This window comes from Triturus cristatus, chromosome 2_2, assembly GCF_964204655.1.
Source record: "Triturus cristatus chromosome 2_2, aTriCri1.1, whole genome shotgun sequence".
Lineage (NCBI taxonomy): Eukaryota > Metazoa > Chordata > Amphibia > Caudata > Salamandridae > Triturus > Triturus cristatus.
Window position 1 is genome coordinate 1207729983 of NC_140582.1, and position 26116 is coordinate 1207756098.

The 26116-nt window shown below is 44.7% G+C and overlaps 1 protein-coding gene across 4 annotated transcripts in view; it reads left to right on the plus strand.

Moving 5' to 3' along the window:
- LOC146863403 (PC-esterase domain-containing protein 1A-like) overlaps positions 1 to 26116 on the plus strand; it is a 408407-nt gene that overhangs the window by 338786 nt on the left and 43505 nt on the right. For all 4 annotated transcript variants that reach the window (XM_085642832.1, XM_085642831.1, XM_085642829.1 and 1 more), the window contains 2 exons: positions 756 to 911; positions 2393 to 2449. In XM_085642832.1, the coding sequence (XP_085498958.1) occupies positions 756 to 911; positions 2393 to 2449 (213 nt within the window). The remainder of the gene's footprint in view (positions 1 to 755; positions 912 to 2392; positions 2450 to 26116) is intronic.

Below are 26116 nucleotides of genomic sequence, written 5' to 3' on the forward strand. Positions count from 1 at the left end.
GGTTGATTGCTGAGATAAAATCGTTGCAATGTATTTTTCATGATGTTTCCCATGTGAAGCACGAGAACGTTACCATGTCAGGTTATGTGTGAATATCTTCAGGTGGAGCGCATTTCTTTGCTGTGCGTTCCACCCTATGTGTTTGATCTAATTGGGCACGGTGACATAGTCAGATGGAACGCGTGTCCCTTACTTGTATTCCACCGCTAACAAATACTCCATAGTTAACAACTTCCAAAAGGAACAGGTCAGGACCTAATAAACTATCCCCAAGTAAGACGCTCTGACCAAAGTATCGACTTCCTTCAAGACCCATCATTCCGAGAGCAGCGCGATCTTTGTGACAGCTCTTAATGTGTGGAGTCTTCACTCCTCCACAAATCTCTCCATTGCGTGATCAGCTGCAGTTTTTAGAATCTTTAACCTGGCTCAGCCACCGCGTTACAGAATGGAGCACATATCAAGCAGATGCTGGACAAAGGAAGACCATGAAAATACTACAGGCCTACTATGAAGAATTTGTGAATTTAAGTATGAAGATTGCCCGTGAGTAACCAAAATATTAATTCTTGTACAGGTTATCTGCCTTTGTTGCTCATGCTCTTCACCACCTTGTTAAGTTCCTAATAAACAATGAATGTTTGTTCTGGGCACCTTCAGTGTAGAAAGTTTAATAAATTCCACATTTTTGATTGTCACTTTTTGTTGGAAGCTGAAGCGTGTTGGTATGACTTGGCTTTTTAAACCCTTTCCAGGTTTCAATGTTTATGGTGGTCATGAGGAACAACGTGGTCCCCAGCTCCCTCTAGTGCGCTGTACTTTGTCTAGAAGGGATGACACTCGTCGTATTAAAGTCCGGGCACGACAGTATTCTGTAGAGGAACCAGACGGTTATGTTGCACCCTCCAGGGGTAACGTTTCTTGGTAGTTTATCACTACACAAGGGTTTGGGTTTTAAGATGTGTTGATAAAGTATCATTTTAGAGTATTTGCACGTCTAGTAGCACACAATGTGGCATGATTCTGTGGTGGTAAAGCTGTTGCTCTACATTTGTCAATCTATTCTGAAAATATAGATTAGTTGGTTCAAAAGAAAAAAGTGACAACCAGTGGGTTGTTTGATTGGTTCCATGTAGTAAACTCATTTTGGATGTTAAAAACAATGCCTGGTTGCTCTGGGATCAGTACACCTTGGCCACTAAATAAATGTATCTGAGCACTAGCAACTAGCTCCATATAATTTCTACCAGTTTTACTAATCTGGCCCTATAAAACTAAGAGTTGCCTTGGGAGACGGTGAAGATGGGGCACGTATACTAGGCGTTCAGTTTGGCGCTGAAGGCCAGTATTAAGGACATATTCCTATTAGTGCCTGTGTTTAACCATGTGCAGAGGGAATACGTTAAGGAGGCTATTTTACTCGAGTAGTGGGAATATAAGGACATTTCAGCTTTAGTAACCATGTAGGGCTGCTTTTGAAATCTGTCTCAACTGCTGAATTGATTAATAGGTTTTTCTTCATGTGCTTATCGTAAGCTAAAATCTAGACTGAAACCTGCTGATGCAGTGCCTGAGTCAAGGGTTGGTGGCTAAGTGAGGGCTAGGCAAGCTTTCCGTACCCTTGATGTCATCAGATTGTTTAGGCCTGTCCTTTTGGGTACTAGATTTGTGTCTGGCACACTCCTGTGCTTTCTTTAAGCACAAGGCCAGGTGTTTTTATCATGGGTGTTCAGAAGATCTGTGATGCTCTAAGTTTTAGTCTAGGCAAAATAGATGGACCACGTTTGATGCTTACGCATCAACTTCTAGGGGGATGCTACAACCTCTAAATTATCTCAAATAGCGTCTCCCTAATTCATTAGTCAGATAACTTAACCTGAGAACTGATTGTCTAAATAAAACCAAGAATACTAACTATTTAGACATAGTCAATTTAATGACAAATGTACAGTCCTAGAGCTGATGAGGGTTTGTCACTTTTGAGCACATCACAATACAGTCTATTAACCACGTTCAAACTTGCTCACTATGGTAGAACAGCACAACTTGGTTTATCACTTTTGGTTTTGTTTGGTAAAGTCACTGATGAAGCTTGAAGATACCACATTTTTTTATGGAGCCTTGATGGCCAGTCAGTATGATTCACTTATTTTATTTTTAATGATCAGTCATATCATGCATCACTGCAATCACAACAGGGCTGGTAACGTTCTGGTGAGAGGGTGACCTTGGATGGGCTCATTGATGTATCCAATCCTACTTTTGCTGGATCAGAAATGGTGGCTATGTCCATAAATACCCTAACAAAGCTGGAGAAAACACCAAAGTTGTAAGTATTTGAGACGATAAAAAAGTAACCTTTCTGTTGCCTGATGTTATCACTTCCATGTAGGTTTCTCCCGCCGCAATTTTGCAGAAGATCCAGAGATCAGTGCCTCAAGTTACAGCGGTAACAGTTCTTGTCTCAAATGCACATGGGTGGCCTGGTACTGGTTTGGGGGGATTGGAGGGGATAATTTGGTTACACTGGTTTGCTGTTTGATAACTCTGGGACTGCATGTTTGCACTTATTGTTGGGTAATGGGCGTGTGCTTTCTGATGTAAACTTCTGACTGCAGATTCCTCAACTGTACAATATCCCTGGGATGCCATCCTGGATATAGAAGTCTGGAACAACGGGTGGCAGCATGCAGCTCCGTGTTGACTTTGTTCCACCCCATAAGTGACTGTGCGGAGCAGCATATACACATCACCCCTGCTTACCAACATTAGTTGCATTCTTTTTGTGCCTTCGAACACTGATCCAGAGAGTCCAGTGTACGAGGGAGCAATGTCCCCACCCAAGGCAACAGAGTTCAAACCATGCTGCAGATGCCGTAAACTGACATCCGTGACGAGCCTGCATGATGTGTGCCTTTTGTGTTCCGGCTCTGGGCATGACTTGTCGTTGAGGAATGTGCGGGTGTTTTCTGTTGACTGGGGTATGAGCCCTGGTCAAGCAGCAACCACAATCTTTGCAAGGCTAAGAGGCAGGAAATCCCTAAATGTGCCTGTTCTCACCCTCTGGTTGCTTGACACAGAGCATACAGGCTTAACTTAGAGGGTGTTTGAAGTGTTGCACATTTTATAAAGAGTAAAACCATGAAAACACCACAAAAAGACTCCACAACAGTTCAGAAAAATAACTCTGATTTTATTAAATAAAACAAGACCAAAATGACAAATCCAATGTGAACCATAAAATAGATTTTTAAAGTTTATAGTGAAATATAGAGCCAAGAAGCAAAAAGCGCTATTGGGGAAATCTGGTTGCACCAGACCGGGCTGGCTACAGTGACCCAGTTAGGCCCGCTAAATAAAGTACCTTAAAATCTGGTTGCGGAGCTTTGCGTGGAGCCGCTTCAAAGATGCTTCACACAGCAGAGGTAATTCATCGGGGCCACGAGGCTGGCTGCACTGCAAGGTCCTGATGCTTAGAGAATCCTTTTGATGAGGCTTGAGATGCAAAGTCTTGTGTTGATGATGCAAGGCACAGTTGAGGCGATCTCTGTTCCAATATGTGGTAAAACTGCGATGTGGCTGTCCGGCATCGTCTTTGAGGCTGCTATCGATGAGGGATTCAAGGGGCTTGCTCTGGGGAAAAGCACAGCGGCGGTTCCAAAGGCGGTGTCAGTCTCAAGATGCCTGAAGTGGCGATGTGAGTCTCTTGCAATGGAGCCAATCCACGCAACAGCAGCGATAGGTCTTTTCTGCTAGGAGATGTGCTGCTCAACTGAGAAGATGTATTGGTTCTGCTCTGGGATGCGTCTCATCAGAGAAGATGCATCAGTTTGCTGGTAAGCATGTTGGGTCCAGGACTGAGGTGGCACCACTTGGCAGGATAGGCACACAGATGGCAAAGTCCAGGTGCAGTTGCACTGTGTGAAGCCTATTATGTCCCTGATTCTTCAGATCGGGAGACCAGCCAACTAGCCCTTGGAGTCACTCTGGGTTCAAGTGATGCAGGTCCAGTCCTCACCCGGCAAGAGGGCAGCGATCAGCAGAGCAAACCAGGAGTCCCGCAGTCCTCCTTCCTGGCAGAGTATCCACAGGTCCAGAAGTTTCCTGAAGTGGTGGCGTGGTGGTGTCTGAGGTCTAGTTAGAGACTTCAAAGGCAAGCCTCTGAAGTGGGCAGATGTCCTCCCTTTCTGCCCTGGCTTCAGACTCACTACAGCGGGGCGGGGGGGGGGGGGGTAGGCAGCCGTTTGTGTGTGGACAAGACAAAGCCTATTCAGGTGTAAGACTGTTCCCAGCTCCTTCCTCCCATCTTGGTAGAGGTAGCCCATTGAGAGACACCTAAGCTCCCATTGTGTGTGGCTATCGAGGAGTAATACGCATAGCCCAACTGTCAGTTGCCCACAGACATGATCAGAGACAGCTACAGGCACCGAATGGCTAATGCAAGAAAATGGCAACTTTCTAAACGTGAGATTTTCAGAATTGCAGTATAAAATCTGACTCCACCATGGATTTTAAAGCATGATTTCAGAGACACCAGAAGGTCTATCTCTTCCCACTTGGGAATTACACTTTTAAAATGTAATATGGCAATCCCTTTGTTATCCTATGGGGGAATAGGCCTTTCAGTAGTAAAAAAACAAATTTTAGAGTTTTCCACTTCCAGTACATGTAAAACCTGAAAGAACATGTCCTGCCTCTTCAATACATTGCACCCTGCCCTCTTGGTTGTCCAGGGCCCACTTTCGGGGTGACTGCACACTTTTATTTGCCTTTAGCAGCGCACAACCACCTTCTGGGGGAGGATGGTCAGTATCTGCCCTTTTCTCCCAGGGTAGCAGTTCATCACATCTAACGGATGGGTCCCCCAGATTGCCCAGCAGGCCTATACCCTTTCATTTCTTTGTAGTTCTTCGCAGATTCCACCCACATTAGAGCGACTGAGGAGCACCTATTCATCTTACTTCTATACCATTGACTGGGTGGTGCCCTAGGAAATAGGAATTGGTTGTTACTCCTTCGATTACCTCATGCGGAAAGCAAGATAGATGCCTTTCTTTTACTTTAGATCTTCACCATCTGATTGCCTCTTTGCAGAAGGACAAATTTGATTCCACTGGGTTAAGTTCTGTTTGTCGTGGATCCAGGTGACTGGATGGTGGCCTTAGACCTGGTGGACCCATATTTGAATGTGCTCGTTCTACAGCCCAACTGAGGTTAAACCTGCTGTTCAAGATCGGCCAAGAGTTTTTCCGTGCTTTCCTACAGTCTTACCAGCGCATCGAAGATGTTCACTAAAGTGATAGCAGTCTGCGCCACCCGTCTTCGGGGGTTGGGATACCAGTTTTTTCCATACCTAAGTGACTGACTATGGATGGCAGGCTCACCCTAATCAGTTGTAGACCACCTGCAGATGACGTTGAGATTAATGTTTGGGGTTTGCGATCAACTAACCAAAGTCAGACCTGACTTCATTGCAAACCCTTTTTCTATTTTGTTATATCGGAGATGGCTTGTACACTGTAGTTCATGGCTTTTCTATTCTCCACAATCAGTCCAGTACATTTGGGCTATATCCTGATATTTCAGCCTCTTTTCTGGTCTCAGTGTGAGCTGATCTGAGACTTCTTGGTCCGTTCGCCTCCTGGAGCCTGATCGCCAACTTAACAAGGTGGTATATGCATGCTCTGCAGTGGTATCTGAAATGTCAGTGGACCCAGCTGCAACGGAAATGGGCAGATGTTATCCAGGGTTTTGGAGGAGACTGCACAAGATCTGCAGTGATGGTTCCTAGACTGCTGTCTTTCCAGCAGCAGACCCCTCTCCCTTCCCTACCCAGAGTTGACAGCGGTGACTAATGCACTACTGCTGAATTGAGGAGGCCGTATGTGGGTGGTGAGATGAGAAGACGCTAGTCTATGGAGGAAACCCAGCTTCACATAAAGTGGTGGCACAGCAGGCCATCTGCCTAGCATAAAGGCCTGCCTGCTATCCACTACGAGAAGGCTGGTGCAGGTTCCCACAGACAACACTATAGCCTTGTGGTACTGCCACAGATAGGAGGTTGTGGAGTCCTGTGCAAAGAGGCACTGCTGCCTCTGGAGGTGGCTGTAGAATTAAGTCATTACTCTAATAGTGATCCAGCTCTCGGGGTCTTTAAGTGCCATGTCAGTAGAGCTCAATCAGTGACTTCTGGCAGATAACGAAAGAAGGTTGCACCATGAGGTGATGCATGGCATGTATTATGACAGCGAGCAGAATCTTAACTGTGTATGTTTGCCACCGTCTAATGTACAGTATCAAACTTTTCACGTGTTGGAGTTCCCTAGAATGCTGTCTCTTGGAGATGCATTCAGGCTAGAGTAGAGCTTGTCATTCGTGACTTCCATGTGATTTGTGCACCTACCCTTTGCTGCCTTTTTCCTGCACAAACTAGCGTTGATGAACCAGGGCTGTCATGAGTCCATTTCATGTTGGGCAATCCATCACCCTCCCAAAATTCTTTCCTCCACCTCACCCCTGGAAGAGTCTTCAGCCTTCAAAGGCCTTCATGTGGACAATCAACTTTTAGTGAGATTTTCAGGGACAAAAGAAGGTAAGGCTGTGCAGAAACCAGGTGGCTAGTCCTCTGCAAATGATCTGCTACTTTGGGGAGCAGCTTAAGGAGGCATTGAGGGCTTGTTCCACCAGGCCCAAGGCTGCTACCACAGCATTGGTTTGAGGTGTAGCTGTTTTTGACACCTGGGTGTTAGTACACATTTACAAAGCACTATTGCCTTGAGAGCCAGGTAGAAAAGGAAATGCATTTCGCCCATTTGGTCATCCAAGAACGCAAGACTTTTTGGTCTGAGTCTACTCCACTGACCCACCACCTTTGGGAGATGCTGCTTTGGTATGTATTCGGGGTGAGAAATCTGCAGTTGGAGTATCCACCAGAAGTAACTAACGGGTTCATCTCCATCACACTCTTCTGAGTGCTTTATTTCATGCCCTTTTGTTTTGCTTTACAGCACCAATATACTATGGTGTGGAGTGTTAATTGTCCTGTCAGAAGTGGACCACTTATTTGTATTCTATACAGGGCCAAGTTAATGGTGTATGTATGTTCTTCTGGGAAGTTTGGAGGTGGGAGTAATTGGCTGCATGATACTGAAGTTTCGCCCAAATGTTTTTCATACTACATCCGGGAATGACTTGTTCAATCAAGACCTTCCTAAGCACATGTTGGTGGTTGTATATCTGAGTTCCCTTCAGAAAATGTTAAATTGTAATACCAATTTGTTTTTGCAGTGTAATAGATCATAAAGATCTCACTATTATCAGATCCTCAGAATCTTGTGCTAACTATCCTAAATTGTGCTGAGCTTTTAAATTCATTATTTATAGAATTTCTAGCACGCACAAGTTAACCTATCCTGGAGTCTTGTTACCAAAATGACTTTCTGACTAGGAGTTTCAAAGGGAGGGCATTCTGGATTTTAACAACTTGGAAAGATGGAGCCTGGCACCTTGAGGCTGCTTGTTGATCTTGGATACTATTAATAAATGGGCTGTGGATTGTCTCTGGATAGGTGGGGGGTTAGGGGATATTAACAAGTTGAGATCATCATACTAAAGATGCCATTAGTTTCAAGGCTCAGTATAACAAATGTCAGACATTTAAACATTAAGGAGGCTGTTGACAAAAGGTAAACTTGCAAGTTTACTCGTAGACTTTTTGAACTCGGGCAATGGAGTGTAAAGTTTCTGTTTGTAAGTTTTCACATGTAGGCTGAGGTTACTGCCACCTGGGCAAAGCTCTCTATGGTAAAGTGTAGGGAAAGGTGTATTATACAACATGTGTTTTGTTTGTTTTTTTAAACAGTAAAAATAATAATGTAAATTAATTAAAGTATGAATTTGAAATGTAGAGCAATATAAAATCTAAAGCATTCTCTTAATTTTGAAATAAATATTTTTTTTATATTAAATTTAAACTGTTTCTTCTCGTGTAAATAAAATAATCCATATAAAGTATTACATTTCTACTTAGTAGTAAAAATATTTTTATGGCATTAATTTAAAATGTAAATGTTTTGGGAAAAGTTACATTATTACATTTAACATCGTTAACATTTTATGATAGTAGTTTTAGTGATGTATTCTTTTTAAACATTAAACCTTTTAAAAATATAGATATGGGGTTTTTATTTTAAGTACCTGTCAAATATTTTGTATTGGAGGGTGTTATAGTGCCAGTGGATAGCTATTTGTGGTGCTAGACTTATCCCAGCTTGGCACTAGAGTACATTTACAACTCTTTTGGGTCCTTTTTTGGCCGTATTAACTATAGATGTGCAGTTTGTGAATAGTTTGTGGGTGAGTGCCTGTGCTTCCCTAAACCTCTCTTTTCTCCACCCGTACCCCCTCCCATTTAGTCATAAATATTCCTGATTTTTCCATCTACTCCCTCCATACTTCCACGTTTACTACAAAAAGATATACCTAAATGCGTAGGATGGGTAGAGATCTTTGCACATGAAAGATGGAGACAGTGGCATAGAACTCAGCACAAAAGTTACTGAATAGCATTCTGTAGTATTGTAATACTACTAAACGTACTATAACATGTTTGTGAATAGTTTTAATGGACAGGAAGCAGGTGCCAATCTATGTGGATGTCTTGAAATTGTAGTAGGTTGTGGGAGTTTGATTAGGAAACGGGCTGCTGCATTCTAAACTAATTGCAGTTTGTTGGTAAGCACGGAAGGAACCCCCAAATAAAGGACTTTGGTATAGCTAAGGCAGAAGGCCACCACTTTCTGAAGTATTTGGTAGTGTCAGTGTGCTCCTGGATATCTTGAGAAATCTTGAGATAGGAAAAAGGATACATAGACCCTGGCTAACTCTAGTTTGAAAGAAATGTCATAATCAAACTGTAAGGTTCCGTGCTGTTCTTGTGGGTTGTGGACGTGGGCCCGTGGCTTGCAGCCTCTGTTGTATGCTATATTTTGGGGTGTAGGGAGTCTCCTGTGTTACAGCCATCTAAATTGTTGTTACTGTTCACTTTCATTTCAATTGAATGACATACAGTCTAAAACAAACGTAAGGCCATAGCAAAAATCTATGCATGTGAAATTGACTTTTTTTTGATCCCCAGAAAAAAAAGGGGCTCAGAGTATTTTGGTACCTAACAAGTCAGAGGTTGAGGACCTGCAGCCTGGCATGGTGACCAACTGACCGTGTTCTGAAAGACAAGTGAAATCCATTTGTAGGCATTTCCTCCGATCCCTTTGCATAAGTTTCTTAAGGGATGCAGTGTGGAAAAATAAGATTAGCGGTCAAGGAGTATCAGTGATACTTTGACATCCTGATCGTATGCAGGTTTTTTTGGACAGCTACTGGGGTGACTTCTAGGAGGCAGAAGCCTGCTTGAACAGAGTAGGTGAGTGAGTTTTTAGTAATAAAAGGGGAGTTTTGCACTGATCTCTTCTACATTGTTGTAGAATTTCTCAGAATAGAGGGCTTCTAAGAGTTTTTTTGTTTGTTTTTGTGGTTTTTAATTAAAAATTTAGGATAACGCAAGCTGTTTCCGTCCCTGAGGGATCAAAGGCCTATGAAATTGAAATGTATTCATGCAATATTAGGGGCTGCTAATTACAAACATTGCGTCCGATATGGGTCATCAGGAGAACCACATTTGTCCATTTTCTTAAGGAGAGTAGTCCGCTGAGGTGTCATGAAGTAGAACTCATTTCTTGTGTTAGGTGAATTAAGATGTGCATCTCATTCCTAAATATATCTGGCATCTTGGAAGGAATACTGCGCTGTTTATTCAAGTAGGCTGAGAATCTGAGGTGGTATCACCATTGCTTGAACTTTGTCCACAAAAAAGTGGACATTGATTCGCAAAGACGCTCATTTTTAGGTCGAGACGTAAAGCTAGCGCGCATGCGCTGCTCTAAGGATACGGCCTCTTGGAGCTGACCAGCAGTTTTTTACAAGCTCGTGCTTGTGCCTTTATTTTTATTGGTCTATGCGTGTCTTTCTGAGAAAGACATCACTCAATTGGTCAAATGCGTGTGCAGGTATCCGCCCATGGCCTAACCCTTGCGGTTACGTGCATGGGCCATCTGTTCCGACATCTTTTTTTAATAATCGCGGCGCGCACCACGCGCGTGCTTGTTAACAGGAGCCTTTCTGGCCTCTGGTTTTGTGAATGCCTTAACACCAGTTCCTTTTTCAGCTTTTTTATTTTTTATTTTGTTAGACAACTACAAGCAGTCTTAATACAGCTGTACATTGAAAATACAAATATTTGATGCATTTAATAATGTACCGCCGTATTACGATAGTTATGGTTACATTGTAGCTTTAAAGTAACTTAATGTGAGTGTAATAAAACTAAGTAGGTTGGACAGCTTATGGATTTCCCTTTAACTAAGCGCGTGCGTCTGGTACGAAATGATGGGTGTTCCGCTCTGGGTGTTAAAACTTCTCTCACGTCGCTCGCCACAGTAAGGATTTCCCATACACGCCATCACCTATTAGCAGTAAAAGCACCATGATTCCATTCAGCATCGCTCGCCATGTAAACCGAAAGCTTTTCAAATTGTGCGCATCCCAATCCTGCAGGCTTTTATTTTAGCATCCAGTCCTGAGCCTGTTTCTGGGCTTCATAAAAGTCGCACGTGTAAGGCCAGTACCAGCCTCACTGGTGACTTAAAACGTTTCTATGGTCGACCGCACTCACGTGATTGCACTCAGGGCTTTAAGTGTGCCGGGGTCCTGCAGATGCTCAGCACCGGCAGTTCTAGTTCTATCGGGTTCCCAGGATGAAAAAAACAACTCTGCCGCAGTACCACCCTTCAATGCCCCTGAGAGAACGTCAAAGAGACTCGTTCTTGCAAATTCTCATTATTTCCGCACTGAAGCATTTTTAATGTTATGTACTACGAAACCATAGTTGGTTATTTAGCTTATGCACCAAGGATATTGTGCTGGATAACTAAACACTTGTAAGGTCCTAAAGGAGAGACCTATTGGCTATGCCAATGCTTGTTAGGCTCTGCGGATGGGAACATTTCTTGACATTTAAAAGAAAAGTAGAACAGTGAGCAATCATTTCTCACTTCCCATTTGTATCCTTGTGACCTCAGGAACATAATTATGTCACCAAGTGTGCTCCAACAGCCTGCAGGTGCATTTAGCAACACATTAAGGCACCAGTGGGAAGTTGATCTAGTACTATGAGAAGTCTGTCTCAAAGGGGAATTAGGTTTACTAATTCTCTCCCAAATTCATTGGCACTTCCTGGTAGGTGGTTGTGAGAAATTGGGGTTGTGAGCCCTTTCTCAAGCACAAGCTACAGTTCTTGTGAGGGTAAACCACAAAAGGCACTAAATTAACCTGTACTTAATCCTCTGTTTGCTTGGAACAAAAGCAGTCAGGCCTAACTTGAAGGCACTGAATAAAGTATTCATGCAGCACTTCAAACAGTAATAAAGAGAAAACACAACAGAAGAACAATCCTATACTAATTTAAATTTGAGTACAATTTAGTAAATACAATGACACCAAAATGACAAATATCTTATCAGTAGAACCAGAGTTATGCATTTTTAAAGTTAAAGGTAAAAACTCGCACCCAAAAGATCAAAGCGCTGACCACTGACGTCTAGTCATGCACGACCAGGGATCAAAGTCAAAAGTTATGGCCAAATGCAATGGAGCACAGTTCTGCTACAAGGAGTGCATTGCTCAGCTTACCTTCGGACTTAGAAGAATTTTTGAGGAAAAAATGCCTGAAAAGGCTGCCAGTGTCTGAGGAGGAAGGGTGTGCATCGGGGAGCATCTGGACAAGGTCGCTAAGAAGATATCTTCATTCTAACTTAGTCTCTCTTTTTATGAAAGTTGAAGATCTTAAGCAGGGCGAGGCTGCAGACTGTAGTTGACGACAGTTCCATGAGGCCAGAAATCCCTTATGTGAGGAGCCACACCGTAGGATTTGCTGCTACATAGAAGAATATAGCGGTAGCTCCAGCAAAATTGGCCAACTGGTGAACCATCTTTGGCGGATGGGTGAACTGATAGGTCGCAGTCTCTTGTGAGTTCTCAGACCACTTTTAGTGTAAAGCTTTCTGGGACTTTAATTTGGTCGGCATGCTTTTTATGCGCACACCCTTCGATTCCATGCACAGATGTTCTCTCAGATTATTGACCATCCATACAGTATATCTCATTGCAGTTAGTTCTTAGCTGTCTGTGCAAACTCCATGCACCACCCTTTATCCCAGATAAATTGGTGCTGTGAACATTGACCTCCTTTTTCCAAAAGTGGCATCACCCTACCATATGGGTAAGGCTCTTTTGCATTTTCTCTCTGGGTCATTACTTTCAAGGAGTAGAATCTGCTTCAGTTACTGGACCCTAGAGGAGCTCTTGACTTTCCTATTAATTGCAGGAAAGAACAATGGGTGGATGACAAGCGGCTAGGGGGATAAGAGTTGTACTGTTGGGTTTCATGAGAATTTTGTTTAGTGTAGTTGAACTATCTTTTGGTGCTCTTCGTGGTAGCCATACTTGGTGTATAAAGACTCATCGCCCTACGTATAGTATACAACTTGGAAAATCATTGTTGTTCATGTAGTGTAAGTTATGCTGGTTTGGTTCACTGTAAATTTGCTAGAATCTTAGGGTTAGACTATTTTCTCTTTCCTATTGATAAATCCTTACACTATATAGACTCTGAGCTTCAAATGCGGGAAGAGCCAAGAGTTCAGGGTTCTCCTAAATCCCTGGTAATTCTAAGTGTCCGATATTTATTTTGGCCTGTGCAAATCCTTAGTATGTCAGTTTGGATGAAGAAGGATGTACAGCAGACTGTTTTAGTCTTGCATATTGATGGAGTGCCAATTAGTTGTGGTGCCATCCTGGAGCATAGTTTCTTATTCTGGTAATATTTCTTGAGTTTCATCTGTGAGACTAATGGTTCAGATGAATCCATGGTTTCAAGGTAGATCATCTGGCAGTAGGTTGCCACTGCAGAGGCTCCAGAGCTGGTGAAATCTGGTCACAAATCATAAAAGGCTGAAGTGTCTTGCTGTTGCATTTTGAGTTCTTTGGAGTTATCTCACAGTAGATTGTTATTCTTCATTGTATATTACAAGAATGGGAATCCTGATGTCCAAAGGACAAGGGTCAAGAATTGCAGCTGTTGCATGGGTGTCTGTTTTCAAGCAGTAACCTGGATATTTCTCAAGGATTTTGCCAGTCCTTGAGTTATCCAGCAGCATTGATTGAGAGGCTCGCAACTGCAACACTTAATATATCATCTGAACAGAGCACTCTATCTTTTAATTTGTTTTAAATAACCACAGGATATTACACGTCCACATATCATTTTGTACAATATCCGTTTATATTGCAGCAGAGCGCTTACAATAAGGTGCCAAGAAGATACAGTGGATGACAGAAATATAAAAGAAATGGGGATAGATAGAAACAGTGGGATTATAAATATCCTTAAAGACATGGTTCTTAACGTCAGTAGTTTATTGGACAGGGGAATCCGGCAGCACAGTGGAAATGGCTGAGCAGTGATGCGTTGGAATAGGCGGTTGGGGTGCGGTCGTGTCTTGTGCAAGAGTGCATTGGTAATCGCGCAGGGCTTGCCAAAAGTCAATGGGGCGTGAAGTCGGGGGTTGAAGAGTGGCACAGTCTGCATGGTAGTGTTGCAATAAGACATGTCTTTTAGCCAATAGGCAGGAGCTGGGGGCATCGCTCCTCCCCAATGCACTGCAATCTCACGCTTGGCTAATAAGAACAATATAGAGGCAAGCTTGCTCGCCGATCTGGGGAGCTGAGCAGTGTAGCCTAGGAGTGCTACCACTGGGTCTGTCTGTATATCGACACAGAGCATAGTATTGACGTGTGAGTACACTGTAGTCCAATGCATGGCTATAGTGGGGCAGGTCAATGTGAAGTGTGCAAAATGTGCCGCGGGCGTGACATTTGGGGCCTGGTTGTGTCATACTTGCTAATGTCGGTCTGGCGAGGTATGCCCGATAAAAGAACGTAAAATGGAGTAGTTTGTTTATGGCTGAGAGATACTTTCTGGATTTATTCACAACAATAGGCCCACATTTTGTCTGAGATCGGCATGCCAAGGTCTTGCGCCCATCCTTCGCGTACCCTGGTAGTGGTGTTGGGTTGTAGCGATAGACTAGCGTGGTACAGTTTGGATGTCAGATGGGCACCGTCTGGGCTGGCTATTAACAGTGTGAGTGGTGGGAATTCCCATAGGGAATAGGATAACTAGATAGTCGGGAGCGCAGCGTTGCATAGAGACGATGAAATAGGAAGAGGTGCATGCGAGTTATGTTTAGAAATCGGGGATCTTCTGAAATTGCCACACATGGCCATCTGGGAAGAGGTCTCCAGTGGTGTGAATGGACGAGGGTTATTCTTTAATGGAAGCATTGGAGAATAAAGACAAGTTTGTGCGGCAGCATTCGCCATACCCAGCATGTCGTGGCTACAGTCATGATGTCAGTAGGATCTAGGGGAATACCTCTAGGTAACCGGGCTGAATGTGGAATGTCCTGCAGTTGATCTAGTTCCGGTTTTAGATAGGGAAGGCCAGCGTCTGGATGGTAACATTCTATGTGCATATTGGCTTCCAGGTAGCATAGCTGTGGGTCTGGCACTCCCTGGCCTCCTCATATGGTAATATCAGGGTGTCCCACCTCACCCAGGGCCTGTGACCCAGCCAGATAAGGCGCAGCAGGTGACTGCGTAATGTTTGGGAGCGGGATTGGAATATTAAGGGAGAGGTATATCAACCGAGGGAGTACAATGATTTTGATAATGGCCACTCGGCCTGCTATTGAGAGTGGCAACTTAATCCACCTCTCAACCTGTATTGCCAGATTTGCTATTGATGGGCCGTAGTTTAATTATAGCACTTGGTGCTTGTCCTTGGCCATCTGTCCATTGGATAGAATATCCCGCTCAGATTTGGACCAGTTGATCTGCAACCCGACAGATCACCAAAACACATTATTTTTTCCACTAAGGGGGAGATGTTGTCTGCAGGGTGCCTAATAAAGAGAAGTATATCATCTGCATATAGAGAAAGAAGTAATTTTCCCTGCCTAAGTTGGAGTCCACTATGGAGATGCCTTGCCTGCATGTGGCGAACTAAGGGGGCCATGGTTATAATAAACAATAAAGGGGATAGTGGGCATCCCTACCTAGTTACCCTAGCGATGGGAAAGTCGTTGGATAATGATCCATTAATCCTTATATGGGCCAGTGGCTCAGCATATAGCAAATGGATCAGGGATAAAAAGCGGTAAGAGATCCTAAGTTTCCGCAATACATCTGTCAGGAAGGGCTACTTGAGAGAATCGAACGCCCTCTCGGCATCCAATAGGCACACCGCCAGGGGTACAGTCTGAGACACCCTATTAAGCACTGCAAATATTGTTCAGAGGTTGATCTATGGGGACAAAGCCAGACTGCACTGGTGAAATAATTAGCTCCATGACAAGGGCCACTCTGGTCACCAAGGCCTTCGCTAATATTTTATTATCTAAATTGAGCAGCGAGAGGGGTCTATATGAAGTGCATAAGGTAGGATCCTTGCCCGGCTTTAACAACGTAAGCACTGCTTCTCGTAGATTAGGTGGTAGCCGGCCGGTGATTGAGGCCTCATTGTACAATGCGAGAAGTTGCAGGGCAAGTTGTTCTTTCAAGGCCTTGTAAAAGGCGCCGGTGAGGCCATACGGCCCAGGAGCCTTAGAGCTGTCTAGTGAGTCAATGGCTTCCCTAATTTCATCTATTGTAAGGGCTTCTTGGAGGAATTGTTGGTGGCTGTCCTCCAGCCACACCATCGCAATCGCCTCCAGATTGGTGGATGGCTCTGGAGGGGTCTCCGGGGTGTGGGCAGTGTATAGGTTTTTACAGTACTCCAGGAAAGCAGCCTCCACCTCTTTAGTGCCCAACGCACGTGCACCATCAGTGGTTTGGATTTCAATAATGTAGTCAGTCGCTCAGTTGTGGCGCAGCATCCTGGCCAATGTTCGGCCAGGTTGCTCACCCACCCTATATCTTCGTGCAGTGGAGTATTTCCCTAAATATGCAGTTTCTCCATTAGCTAATGTGTGGAATTCAGACATCAAGCACGCACGAATATGAAGTCGTGGATTACCATCCGATATTGCTGCTACATCAGTGGCCTGCAGACCAGATTAAATGCGTTTAATTTGGCGACGAATTTTGCCTAGGACTCCCGTTTATTTAGATATGCAGACAACCCCACCCCCCGTTTTTTAATCCTTGAAGGCTTCCCATAGTATTCCTCGCCTGGCAACCGATCCCGCATTTATAGGAAAAAATAGCCGCTCCTGAACACTTAGTCGCGGAGAGCGTCCACAGGGGAACGCCACTCTTTCAGCTTCACAGTTGTATGGTATGGCTCAACGAAGGAGTACTGGGCTATGATTGGAGAGGGTGCATGGGAGGACATGCACAACTTTTGTCCAGCGTAGGATATTGACCAAAAGAAACAAATAGTCTAGCCTTGTCCAGACTGCATTTGGGGAGGAATAAAAAGTGAAGCCAGGGTCCACGGGGTGGTAGGAATGTCAGGAGACTTTAAGCGCATATGTGTTTGATTTGTTGAAGCAGGGCTCTGGCGTTGGGCTTATCGCTGGCACGTGTACTAGAGGTGTTGAGTCTTGGACATTATTATTTGATCTACGTCTGCAAGGCTCATGTGATTATAGATGTCCTGTAAAAAACAAATCTGGTCATCTACTATGGGACCATATATGTTCACCAGCAAGACTTGTTTATTAACAAGGAGGCCATGGAGGATTATGTACTGCCCTGCGGACTAAGTGTGGGATGCATATAAATGAAAATGAACACTCTTATGAATGAGTATGCAGACGCTTCTTGAGTATGTACAGTAGGTGGAGAAATATCTATTGGCAAATGTAGGTACGGAGCTAGGGGATAAATGTGTTTCTTGTAATTAGGTAGTTCTGACACTGTGCCTGTTCAGGTATGGCAGGATCTGTTTACCTTTGCATGGATTATTGATGCAACAGATATTCCATCTAACAAAGGACACCTCTAGGGGCTTGGCTACGTCACACGTCTTTATAAAGGTATGATAGGAAATAGTGGGCCTGTTGCCAGTCTTGCAGACTAGAAATTGTTGGCTTTGTGGGGTAGCATACCATATGCACTAACAAACATTCGAACATCAGTTGTCCCTGAACATGGAAATGATTCCATCCCCCCCCCCCCCCCCCCACACACACACGCCAGATTCAAAACCACCCAGTGTGACCTAATATCCCCCCCCCCCCTCCCCCTCCCCAAACATTCAAACACAGCTATAGACAAATCCCAAACTTAAAGCTCTGGGTGCGCAGATGTGACCCAGCAGGCAGTGGCCTAGTCATGGAGACGATGGATTGTAGATATATATATGGACAGTGCCCCCAAGAGTTTAAGAGCGTGATATCAATTAAAGGTCAGAGCAATCTGGTTTAGGCCCAGGGTTCGAGTCTCCGTTATATGCATGCAGATTGGCTGTCTAGTTGGTGCATGCCACCAGTCGTGGCATAGTTGTCAATCAGTAGGCACTGGTGAACCCCGGGGGCGGGCAGAGGAGCTGCTGGATAACTTCTTACAGAAGGTAATAGCACCGCAGGAGTCTAAAAAACTTTGGACTTTCCATTATGGTCAATATTCGGGCAAGCAGGATACAGCATTGCAAAGCAAATGTTCAGTTTGTGAAGAACGTTCTTTGCGTCATCAAATTAACATCTGGCTACTTGAAATTTGGAAGTAAAGTCTGGATATATGGATATTACAGATCCCTGATGCTGCAATTCCCCATGATCGCGGGCCAAGCGGAAAACATTGTCTCTGTCCTTGTAATTTGGAAGGTGCCCAATTAGAAAGCAAGGCACCAGCAGGGGGTCTCAGGCCAAGGGTGCGGTGTCCTCTTTCCACCGAGAAGGTTGGGGAGAAGCTGGATCGATCGAACTAATAAAGTAGCAATTGCTCGACGTAGACGCCTGGCCGGCCCATGTTTGTGGACTCCGCAATACCAGAGATGCATATATTGTGACGTCTCCATCTGGCCTCCAAATCTTTGTTTTTGATAGCTTCTTGCTTTAGTATGCGTCCTGCCCTCTCTTGGCACTTTTGGACCGTGGATGTCATGTCCTCTAGGCTCGATATTCTTTTCCTCAGCGGCTTCTAGACGTGTCCCCAGGCGGTCTATGCAGTCCCCCAGCTTGTCCATGTGGGTCAGCCAAGTATCAAATCGGGCATCCATGGCCTGAAAGCCCGCCATGAGTTCCTGCATGATGCCCGCAGTGTCAGTGGTAGGGGCCCCAGCCGCATCCTCCTTGTCTGAGGCCAGCCCACCACCTCTAGGCTGGCCAGCCTGATCAAACTGCAGTTAGACGCTGCTTTGGATCTGTCTGGCCCATATCGGTATACTGTGTATTGCGGAGTACCTCTGCAAATGATTGGACCGCACTTCAGCCAGTCGTTAATATTGCTCCTCACTTCTGTGCAACACACTGCACAACAAGGCCAGATTCAATGTGGGGCCTGCCAATTAGAGGCGATGGCTCAGCGCACTTCCCAGGGGGTCCGCCTGTGATGATCAAAAGCAGATAAAGGGTACCGATGTACCTTGTCCAGAAACTGGGGTTAATCAGGGAGCGCTGGGGAGAGTCCAGGTCGTGGCCGCAGCCCAGGTTGCATCGGTGGCAGCGAGGTAGACCTCGGGCCAACCAGGTGTCCTCACCAGCTTTCCGCAGTATTTGGTATCTCAGATCAATCCGGATCAATACCCGCCCACTCCCGAGGCGGCACCAGCAGGACCGGGTGGTCCAGGCCTCCAGCTCGTGCGTGGCCCTGATCGCCGCTGGGCCTCCAAAGCAGGCTGGACGCACTCCGAGCCGGCACGGTACACAGCGCTCCTGAGGTACACTCGAGCACCATTCAGGCAGCGCCAGGCATGGATGTCCTCATGAGCAGTCCGGTCGACCCCATAGCAGAGGATTGGCGGCGGCACCACTGATTTCAGGTGCTGCTGTCGGAGCTTTACCATACAGCCATCTTGGCAGCAGTTGCGGCCAAGCCCCTTTCCTCTCTCTATTATCAACAGAAAATCAATCTGGTCTCTTTGAATGTCCGTGCATTTGTTCCAGTAGTAACATACTCTACACTTGCAACACAGCCACAGTGATTGCATGATTTAGCATTTTAAAGTATTATAGCAAGGCCTACTGGCTTTAACAGAGCTTTCTGAAAACATCCGGCAGATCATCATGGACGTTGCTGGAGTTAGCCAGTGTGGGCCATCCCTTCAAGTATAGAAATAGAACTAAAGGGCATTAAAGCAGCCGAGGCAGAGGGCACACTGTTTCCTCTTCCTCAAAGTTCTGTACGTGCAGTTTAAAGAGCTGTTAGCCTGCATGTGACATTTAAGTCACAGAACTATTGCAATAGCACATTATGCTACATGCTGTCTTGTCTTAGTACATACGCAAGTATGCAGGCAGCCTGCACTGGGGCAGTTCACTCACTCTGTGCTGCTATGAGAAATGTACAGCTTTAAAGTGACGGCCTTCTGGTGTGGCTCAGACTTGTCCCTCAGGCAGGGCTGCACTAAAGATGCAGGGAAGCAAACGTTACATACTCCAAAATTATCATTGTTGCGCAACAGGCCTGGGTCTTCAACACAGGCCATCATTTAATGGTGAAACTTTGGAGATTCTTCCAGGGGATATCAATTTTCAACAAATTTTGTAAGGACTTAGTGCAATATCCATCCTTCCACCAGTTGGAACACCGTGCAGGGTCACTGTAGGAAGCTGGCTCTATATACTATACCAAAGCAAGGTATAGTGTTTTCCGAGTCTAGTTGATCACCAAAGGTATAGCAGAGGTTAAAGTAGATAAAACCTTATTCTCTTTTGTGGTAGTGTGTTTGAGCAGTTCGGCTTATCAGGAAGGTAGTGTTAAGCATTTGTTGTACACACTCAGGCAAGAAATGTCACACACTCATGAAAGACTGCATCCAGACCAATGGTTTGTATTAAACATTATTTGGTTTTATTTCTAGAACCAAGATTTACTTGGTGAGAGGGTAACTTAAGCTCCTCATACAATGTTTTTTTCAGCAATATAGTGACTACTGGATTTGCAGGAACATTCAGATTACTTTCTCAATTGATAATGATTTCTAAACAGTTCATAAATGCTTGTAAATACTTTTCAATTACATTTGGATTACTTTAATATTTCTGGACTAGTTTATTATGAAACACACTCCTAACAGTGACATTGAAAGCAGGTTAAATCTTGTGAAGGCAATAGGTTACTTTTTGTACAGTACAAAACAGTTCAACACTTAAAATAATTTTTCTGAGAAAACCCACCATTGAGTCCTTTGGAGAAAAACAAAGGGTTATGTTTACAGGTAAGTAGACTGTTTTGGAATAGGAGTTTTAGGGGGTTAGAACCAAGGTTTAGGTTGACACTGAGGGGGCACCACCATCCGCACTAGGGCAGGCGGGTGCAAGGTGCCAGTGTTAGCCAATGGGGCTAGGGGGCACATCAGTTGGGGGCTGCTCCCGGTCAACGCACTCTGTTTCAGGAGACATGCTCCTAGGGCTAAGGTTAGGATAAAGGGGGTCCCAGGGTGGCACAAAGTCCACACCACTAGCGGCGGAGTGGCAGCCGGTTCCAGGGTGCTCAGGTGTCAGGAGCCCAATGCTTTTCAATAGAGGACGTCTGTCCCGGAAGAGGACTGCAGGCTTGAGCCAGAAGACTGGATGGAGGGAACCAATGACTGGAAGATGAAGTTGAAGAGTTTTTGGACACTAGGACTCGGTCGGGCACCTCGGGTCACAGAAGCTGCAGATGTCCTTTTGTGTTTGAATCTTCTCCCTGGTTCCACTCGCGGGGGAGGGGGGCTTCAGAATGAGGCTGCAGGCGTCGAGGAGAAGGCAGGTGGAGGTCGTCCAAAGCTGAATTACAGGTCAGGATTGCCGGGGGACCTTGCTGGTGTGTTGGGCCACACGAACTCGGGCTGTGGACGTCTGGTGCAGAGTGGAGAGGACTCACAGATCCGACTGGAATGGTAGGCCTGGCTTCAGTTGGTATTGGGCAAAACCGGTATCCACATAAGATAGGAATTCTTTGTGAAAGCAGGGCAAGTCCCCGGGGTTCTTCAAGGCTTTAGGCTGCAGGACACACCGGGTTCAGCACGCAGGGGTTCAGAGGAGGAGATAGGCCGGTTGGGCTGGGACCAAGGCAGTTTTTTTCGTTCTTATCTTCTGCAGCAGGGTTCTTCCGTCCTCCTTGTCACATCTAATCTGAAGAGTCAAGGTTCAGTGGTGCCCCTAAATACTAGATTTAGGGACGTTAGAGGGATGTGCAAGTTAGGACCAATGGGTCCATTCCCTGGGGTGTTATCACCCCCTAGTATGCCGCACTCCAGTGGGAGGGGGGCATAAGCCTCTTCCTGATTGGAGGCATCCCCCCCAGCTACAGGATGACGAAACTTAGATGTGTGGATCACCTTGCCGAACCCCACCTGAGGAGTGGGGTTGGCAAAGGTGAGCACACCTCCCTTCCTGGCTAGATTTTCCCACTGGATCTCGTGCCCAATATGTCTGCCAGTTGCTGATAGCAGCAAAAGGCTGGGGGAAGTTAACAAAGGCGGCAGGCCTTTGAAGCTCCCTCTTTGAGGACCCTCCCATCCTGGGGTAGGAGGCATGACACCTCTGCCCAGGATGTGCTTTGTTCCCATACGCAGAGAATGGAGGGCTCTCTACCCAGGGGTCTAGAATCTTGTCTAGTGGTGGCAGATGGCTGGGAGCCAGTCAGAAACCACACCAGATTTGGTCATTTTTCAGGGGACCTCGAAGATGCCCTCTGTGTGCATTTTTCATTAAATCCATCACCAGCATCAGGGTGGGTTTAAAGTGCTGAGAAGTGTGATACCAAGCTTCCAAGGACTTCAGTGAAGCCATCATGGAGCTGTGGAGTTCATGTGGACATTTCCCAGCCCATGTATTCAAAATGGATTCACTGCACTTACAATGCCTGTGAATGGCACAGACACTGTAGGGGCATATTGCTCTTGCAGCTATGCTCTCATCTGGGTATAGTGCACCCTGCCTTCAGGAGAGACACCCCTGCTGGAGGGGTGACTTACCCATGACACAGGCAGTGTTGGTGGGCATGGCACACAGGACTGTGTGCCATGCCGACTCTTTGGTTTGGTCTGCCCCAAAACACCTAGTCTGCATTAGCAGGGTGTGAGTGCTAAGGTGAGAGGTCTCTGAGGGTGGCACAATACATGCTGCAGCCCTCAGAGACCCTCTGGTCACAAGGCCCTTGGTACAAGGGGTGCCTTTTACAAGAGACTCACAGGTGGACCCAAGGTGTGCTAATTGTGGGTACAAAGGTACAGTTTTAGCAAAGAACACAAGTTAGCAGGATCCCAGCGCACACTCGGTCAAGTTAGAATCCGGTATTTGGCAAAAGGATAGGGGGTAACCATGCAAAAAGGGGCACTTTCCTACAATCTCAATACCATACCTTGTGTGATCAACAACATGGGAGCTTTCAGAGTACTACTGAGAGGCAGGTTTAGGCTCCACCCACATGTTGCTTTCTCTGCTTACCGGATTTGATTGGCCCAAAGTTACGTACTTTGACTGTAAAGTGATTGTATTGCACATTTTGGATTGCAGCAAATCCTATAAAACGCAGGAGAGGTAGTTATGAAGGCAAGCCAAGGAACAAAGCTGTAGGACTCGTACGTTCATTAAATGTTATAATAGTCACTAGGGCTGACACTTTTATTTTGAAAAGCATGTGTCTATATCAGTCCATTTAATGGTGGATTGTTATTATTCTGTGGGAAAGAGAAGGATTTTGTTGCATGGAATCTCAGACTGTTGTGGTAGGAAATGGTTTTACTGTTGGTTACCCCCAAGTCACAAACCATAAATCTAGACTTGCTCTGTGAGAACTCTTGTTACTACCTCATAGTAGAGGTAGCATTTTGCTTACCCAACTTTAATGTTATGTACTTTATGTGCCTCATGGTCGCCTTGTGGGAAAGTTCGGGCTCAAAACAGTAGTCCTGAGTTGGTTTTGACGACAATCTACAGCCTGATTGGTGTAGTGGAAAAGCGATGTCCGAAGCCATTGGCATGATCTGCTTTTAATGAAAGGTTTTGACAAAGGGACTAGACATGACCTATTTATTTTGAAAAGTGTTGGAAAATGGCCCTCTCTGCAGGGTCACTCCTAAACTTTTAGCCTTCCTCCTACTTTTGGCTGACTTCATTTTTTGCTGGCTTTAGAACTCCAAGCACTTTACCACTGCTAACCAGTGCTAAATGCATGTGATCGCTCCTGTAAACATGGTAACATTGGCTCATACCGAATTGGCATATTTAATTTACTTATAAGTCCCTAGTAAAGTGCACTACATGTGCCCAGGTCTTGTGAATTAAAGGCTACTGGTGGTTTTACAGCAATGCTTGTGCCACCTATTTAAGTACCCATCTAACCATGTCTTGGGCCTGCCATTGCAAATTTTGTGTGTGCAGTTTAACTACCATTTTGACTTCTCAAGATAAACTTCTTCCCATGCCTAAAACGTCCCATTTTAAACATGTAAATCACCCCTAAAGTAGGCCCTGGGCAACCCAGTGGACAGGGTGCAATGTATTTAAAAGTCAGGACATGTACTTGTGATTTTACTTGCCATGATAGTGAAAAACTCCCAAATGTTTTTCTCTACTGTATGACTTCTCTCCTATAGGATAACATTGGGGATTACCTTATTACATCTCGTAAGTGTAATTCCCAAATGTGAAGGGATATATTTTTTTGATTTTGGTGTCTTTGGACTCGCAATTTAAAATCACAACTGATGGTGAAGTTGGATTTGAAATAGCAAGTCTAAAATTCCACTTTTAGAAGGTTAGCATTTTGTTACTTTAGCCATTCTGTGTCTGTCTGCCACTGAATACTTGTCTGGGATGACTGACAGATGTGCTTTGTGCATTCCTTCTAGACACACACACACAAAGGGAGCTTAGGTTTGATTGAAAGGACATCTACATCTTGATGGTCCATCCTGGGCAGGATGAGAGGAAGGAGCTGGACACAGCCTCACACTTACACCTGAATGTTCTGTGTCCTCTCCCCACACAAAGGGTTGCATACCCTCCTGTAGTGAGCCAGGGCAGGTAGGGCAGACCGCTGTGCACTTCAAAAACTATTTTGAAGTCTCCTCAACTTCTAAGGCACAACTGGGAATAAGTACTGAACCACATACAATTGTGTTTTGTGCTTCTACCTAACCCTTTGATATCCTAGTAGACCTATAGTGAGTGAATTGCCAAAATTCCTGTAGGGTGATCCAACTCTCCAATTACCTGTGGGTATGTGTCTTCAGGGAGCCCGTCTTGGTGTAGAGCTGGGGCACCATCCTTGGCAGGAAGTTAACCGGAATCAGCTGGGCTGGAATTCTGGCATGGACGACCCGGACATTGTCCGCAAAATGCTCCTCTAACTAAACAACGAAGTGAAGCTGTTTATATAAAACATAATCCATCATTGTGCTATGCCGATGCCCAAGTTAGGTAGCCATTATTGATACTATGTCCACACAGCTGGTGCCGAGCATACATTACTGCATAGCATTTTGTGCAGTAACCTTAACCCCTTTAGGGGTTGCTTTTATTCATTTCAGGGTGGCTTGGATGGTATTTTACCAATCCAAAACTGTAATACTGTGCCTGGAGTGGTAAAGGGCTTTTGTCAGTTTACAGCTCATCATGGATAGCACTGTGCTAATCCTACTCTTAAAGACTTTGCTGTAGAAATGGCAAAACACTTTGTCCCTTTCTATCTCTGCGTAGATAGCACTGTGCTAATCCTATGCTTAAAATCTTTGATATCAATTCAATTCAAATAGACTTTATTCGGATTTCAAAAAACCATCCATAAAAGCACAGACAAAATTTTAAAATACACATTTGATACTACAATTTTGGGCCACAGCTTGTTACATATAAAATATAATTTATAAAAACAACAATGAAAACACAATTGACCTTCTTGCTAAACTGTGCATAAAACCATCATACATACAGTATATAGAGGTATGCAAAAAAGATAACTATAAATTTTATGAAGGCAAGACAAATGCAATACATTAGGTTGTGCAAATCATGCTTTAAAGTGCAAAATGCATGTCTCGACAAAATTAATCGATTTTCAAAGACCTGCGTGAGCGTACAATAGCGTTAAGAAAGCTACTAACTCTAAAAATTAATTCGTCTGATCCCAACATTAAAAAGTGTCTATAAGCATAGTTGTGGTCAGTCAAGTCATATTTCCTACAGTAGGGGATTAGGTAATGCCTTTTAAATTTCATGTAGAAACCACAGCCAAAAATGAAATGGAGCATACTCTGGGTTCCACCATGGTCACAAGGACAATTTAATTTTTCCAAGTTTTTAGTGTAACCCAGTGGAAAGCAGATAAGATTTACAATACTCCTGTCCCTGAATCTAAATAATAGAGTCCTCTTCCACCTGCCCAATTTTTTACATAGATAGGGCTGGGGTGACATCGAAATTCAATGTATGGTTCCCGGATTAATAAGTAGTTGATTGTAGATTGTTTCACGGAGTCTGCTCTTTCCCTCTCATTGTGAAAATGCTGATAGAGTGCCCTTCTCACCTGGTTTTTGTGGGAGCCGTCAATCTGGTCGGGGTGTGTAAAAAGATGACCATAGTTGACGCTCACAAGGCTCCTTTCTACCGCATTTATCCAAGGGATTAAACCGGCGTTCTCACTTTTCAAACAATCTATAATAATCTCACGGGACAGGGAAGCTGCCGGGTTTTTCCAAACCCTTAACCAGAATAGTGCAGGTCTAGCTCTTATAAAGTCCTCAACATAATGCAGTTTTAATTCATTATGACATACAATGGTCGGTGCACTGATAACTCCCCCCAAAATCTTCCGACAGAATCTATTCTCTTCTCTCTGTAGTTCTGAG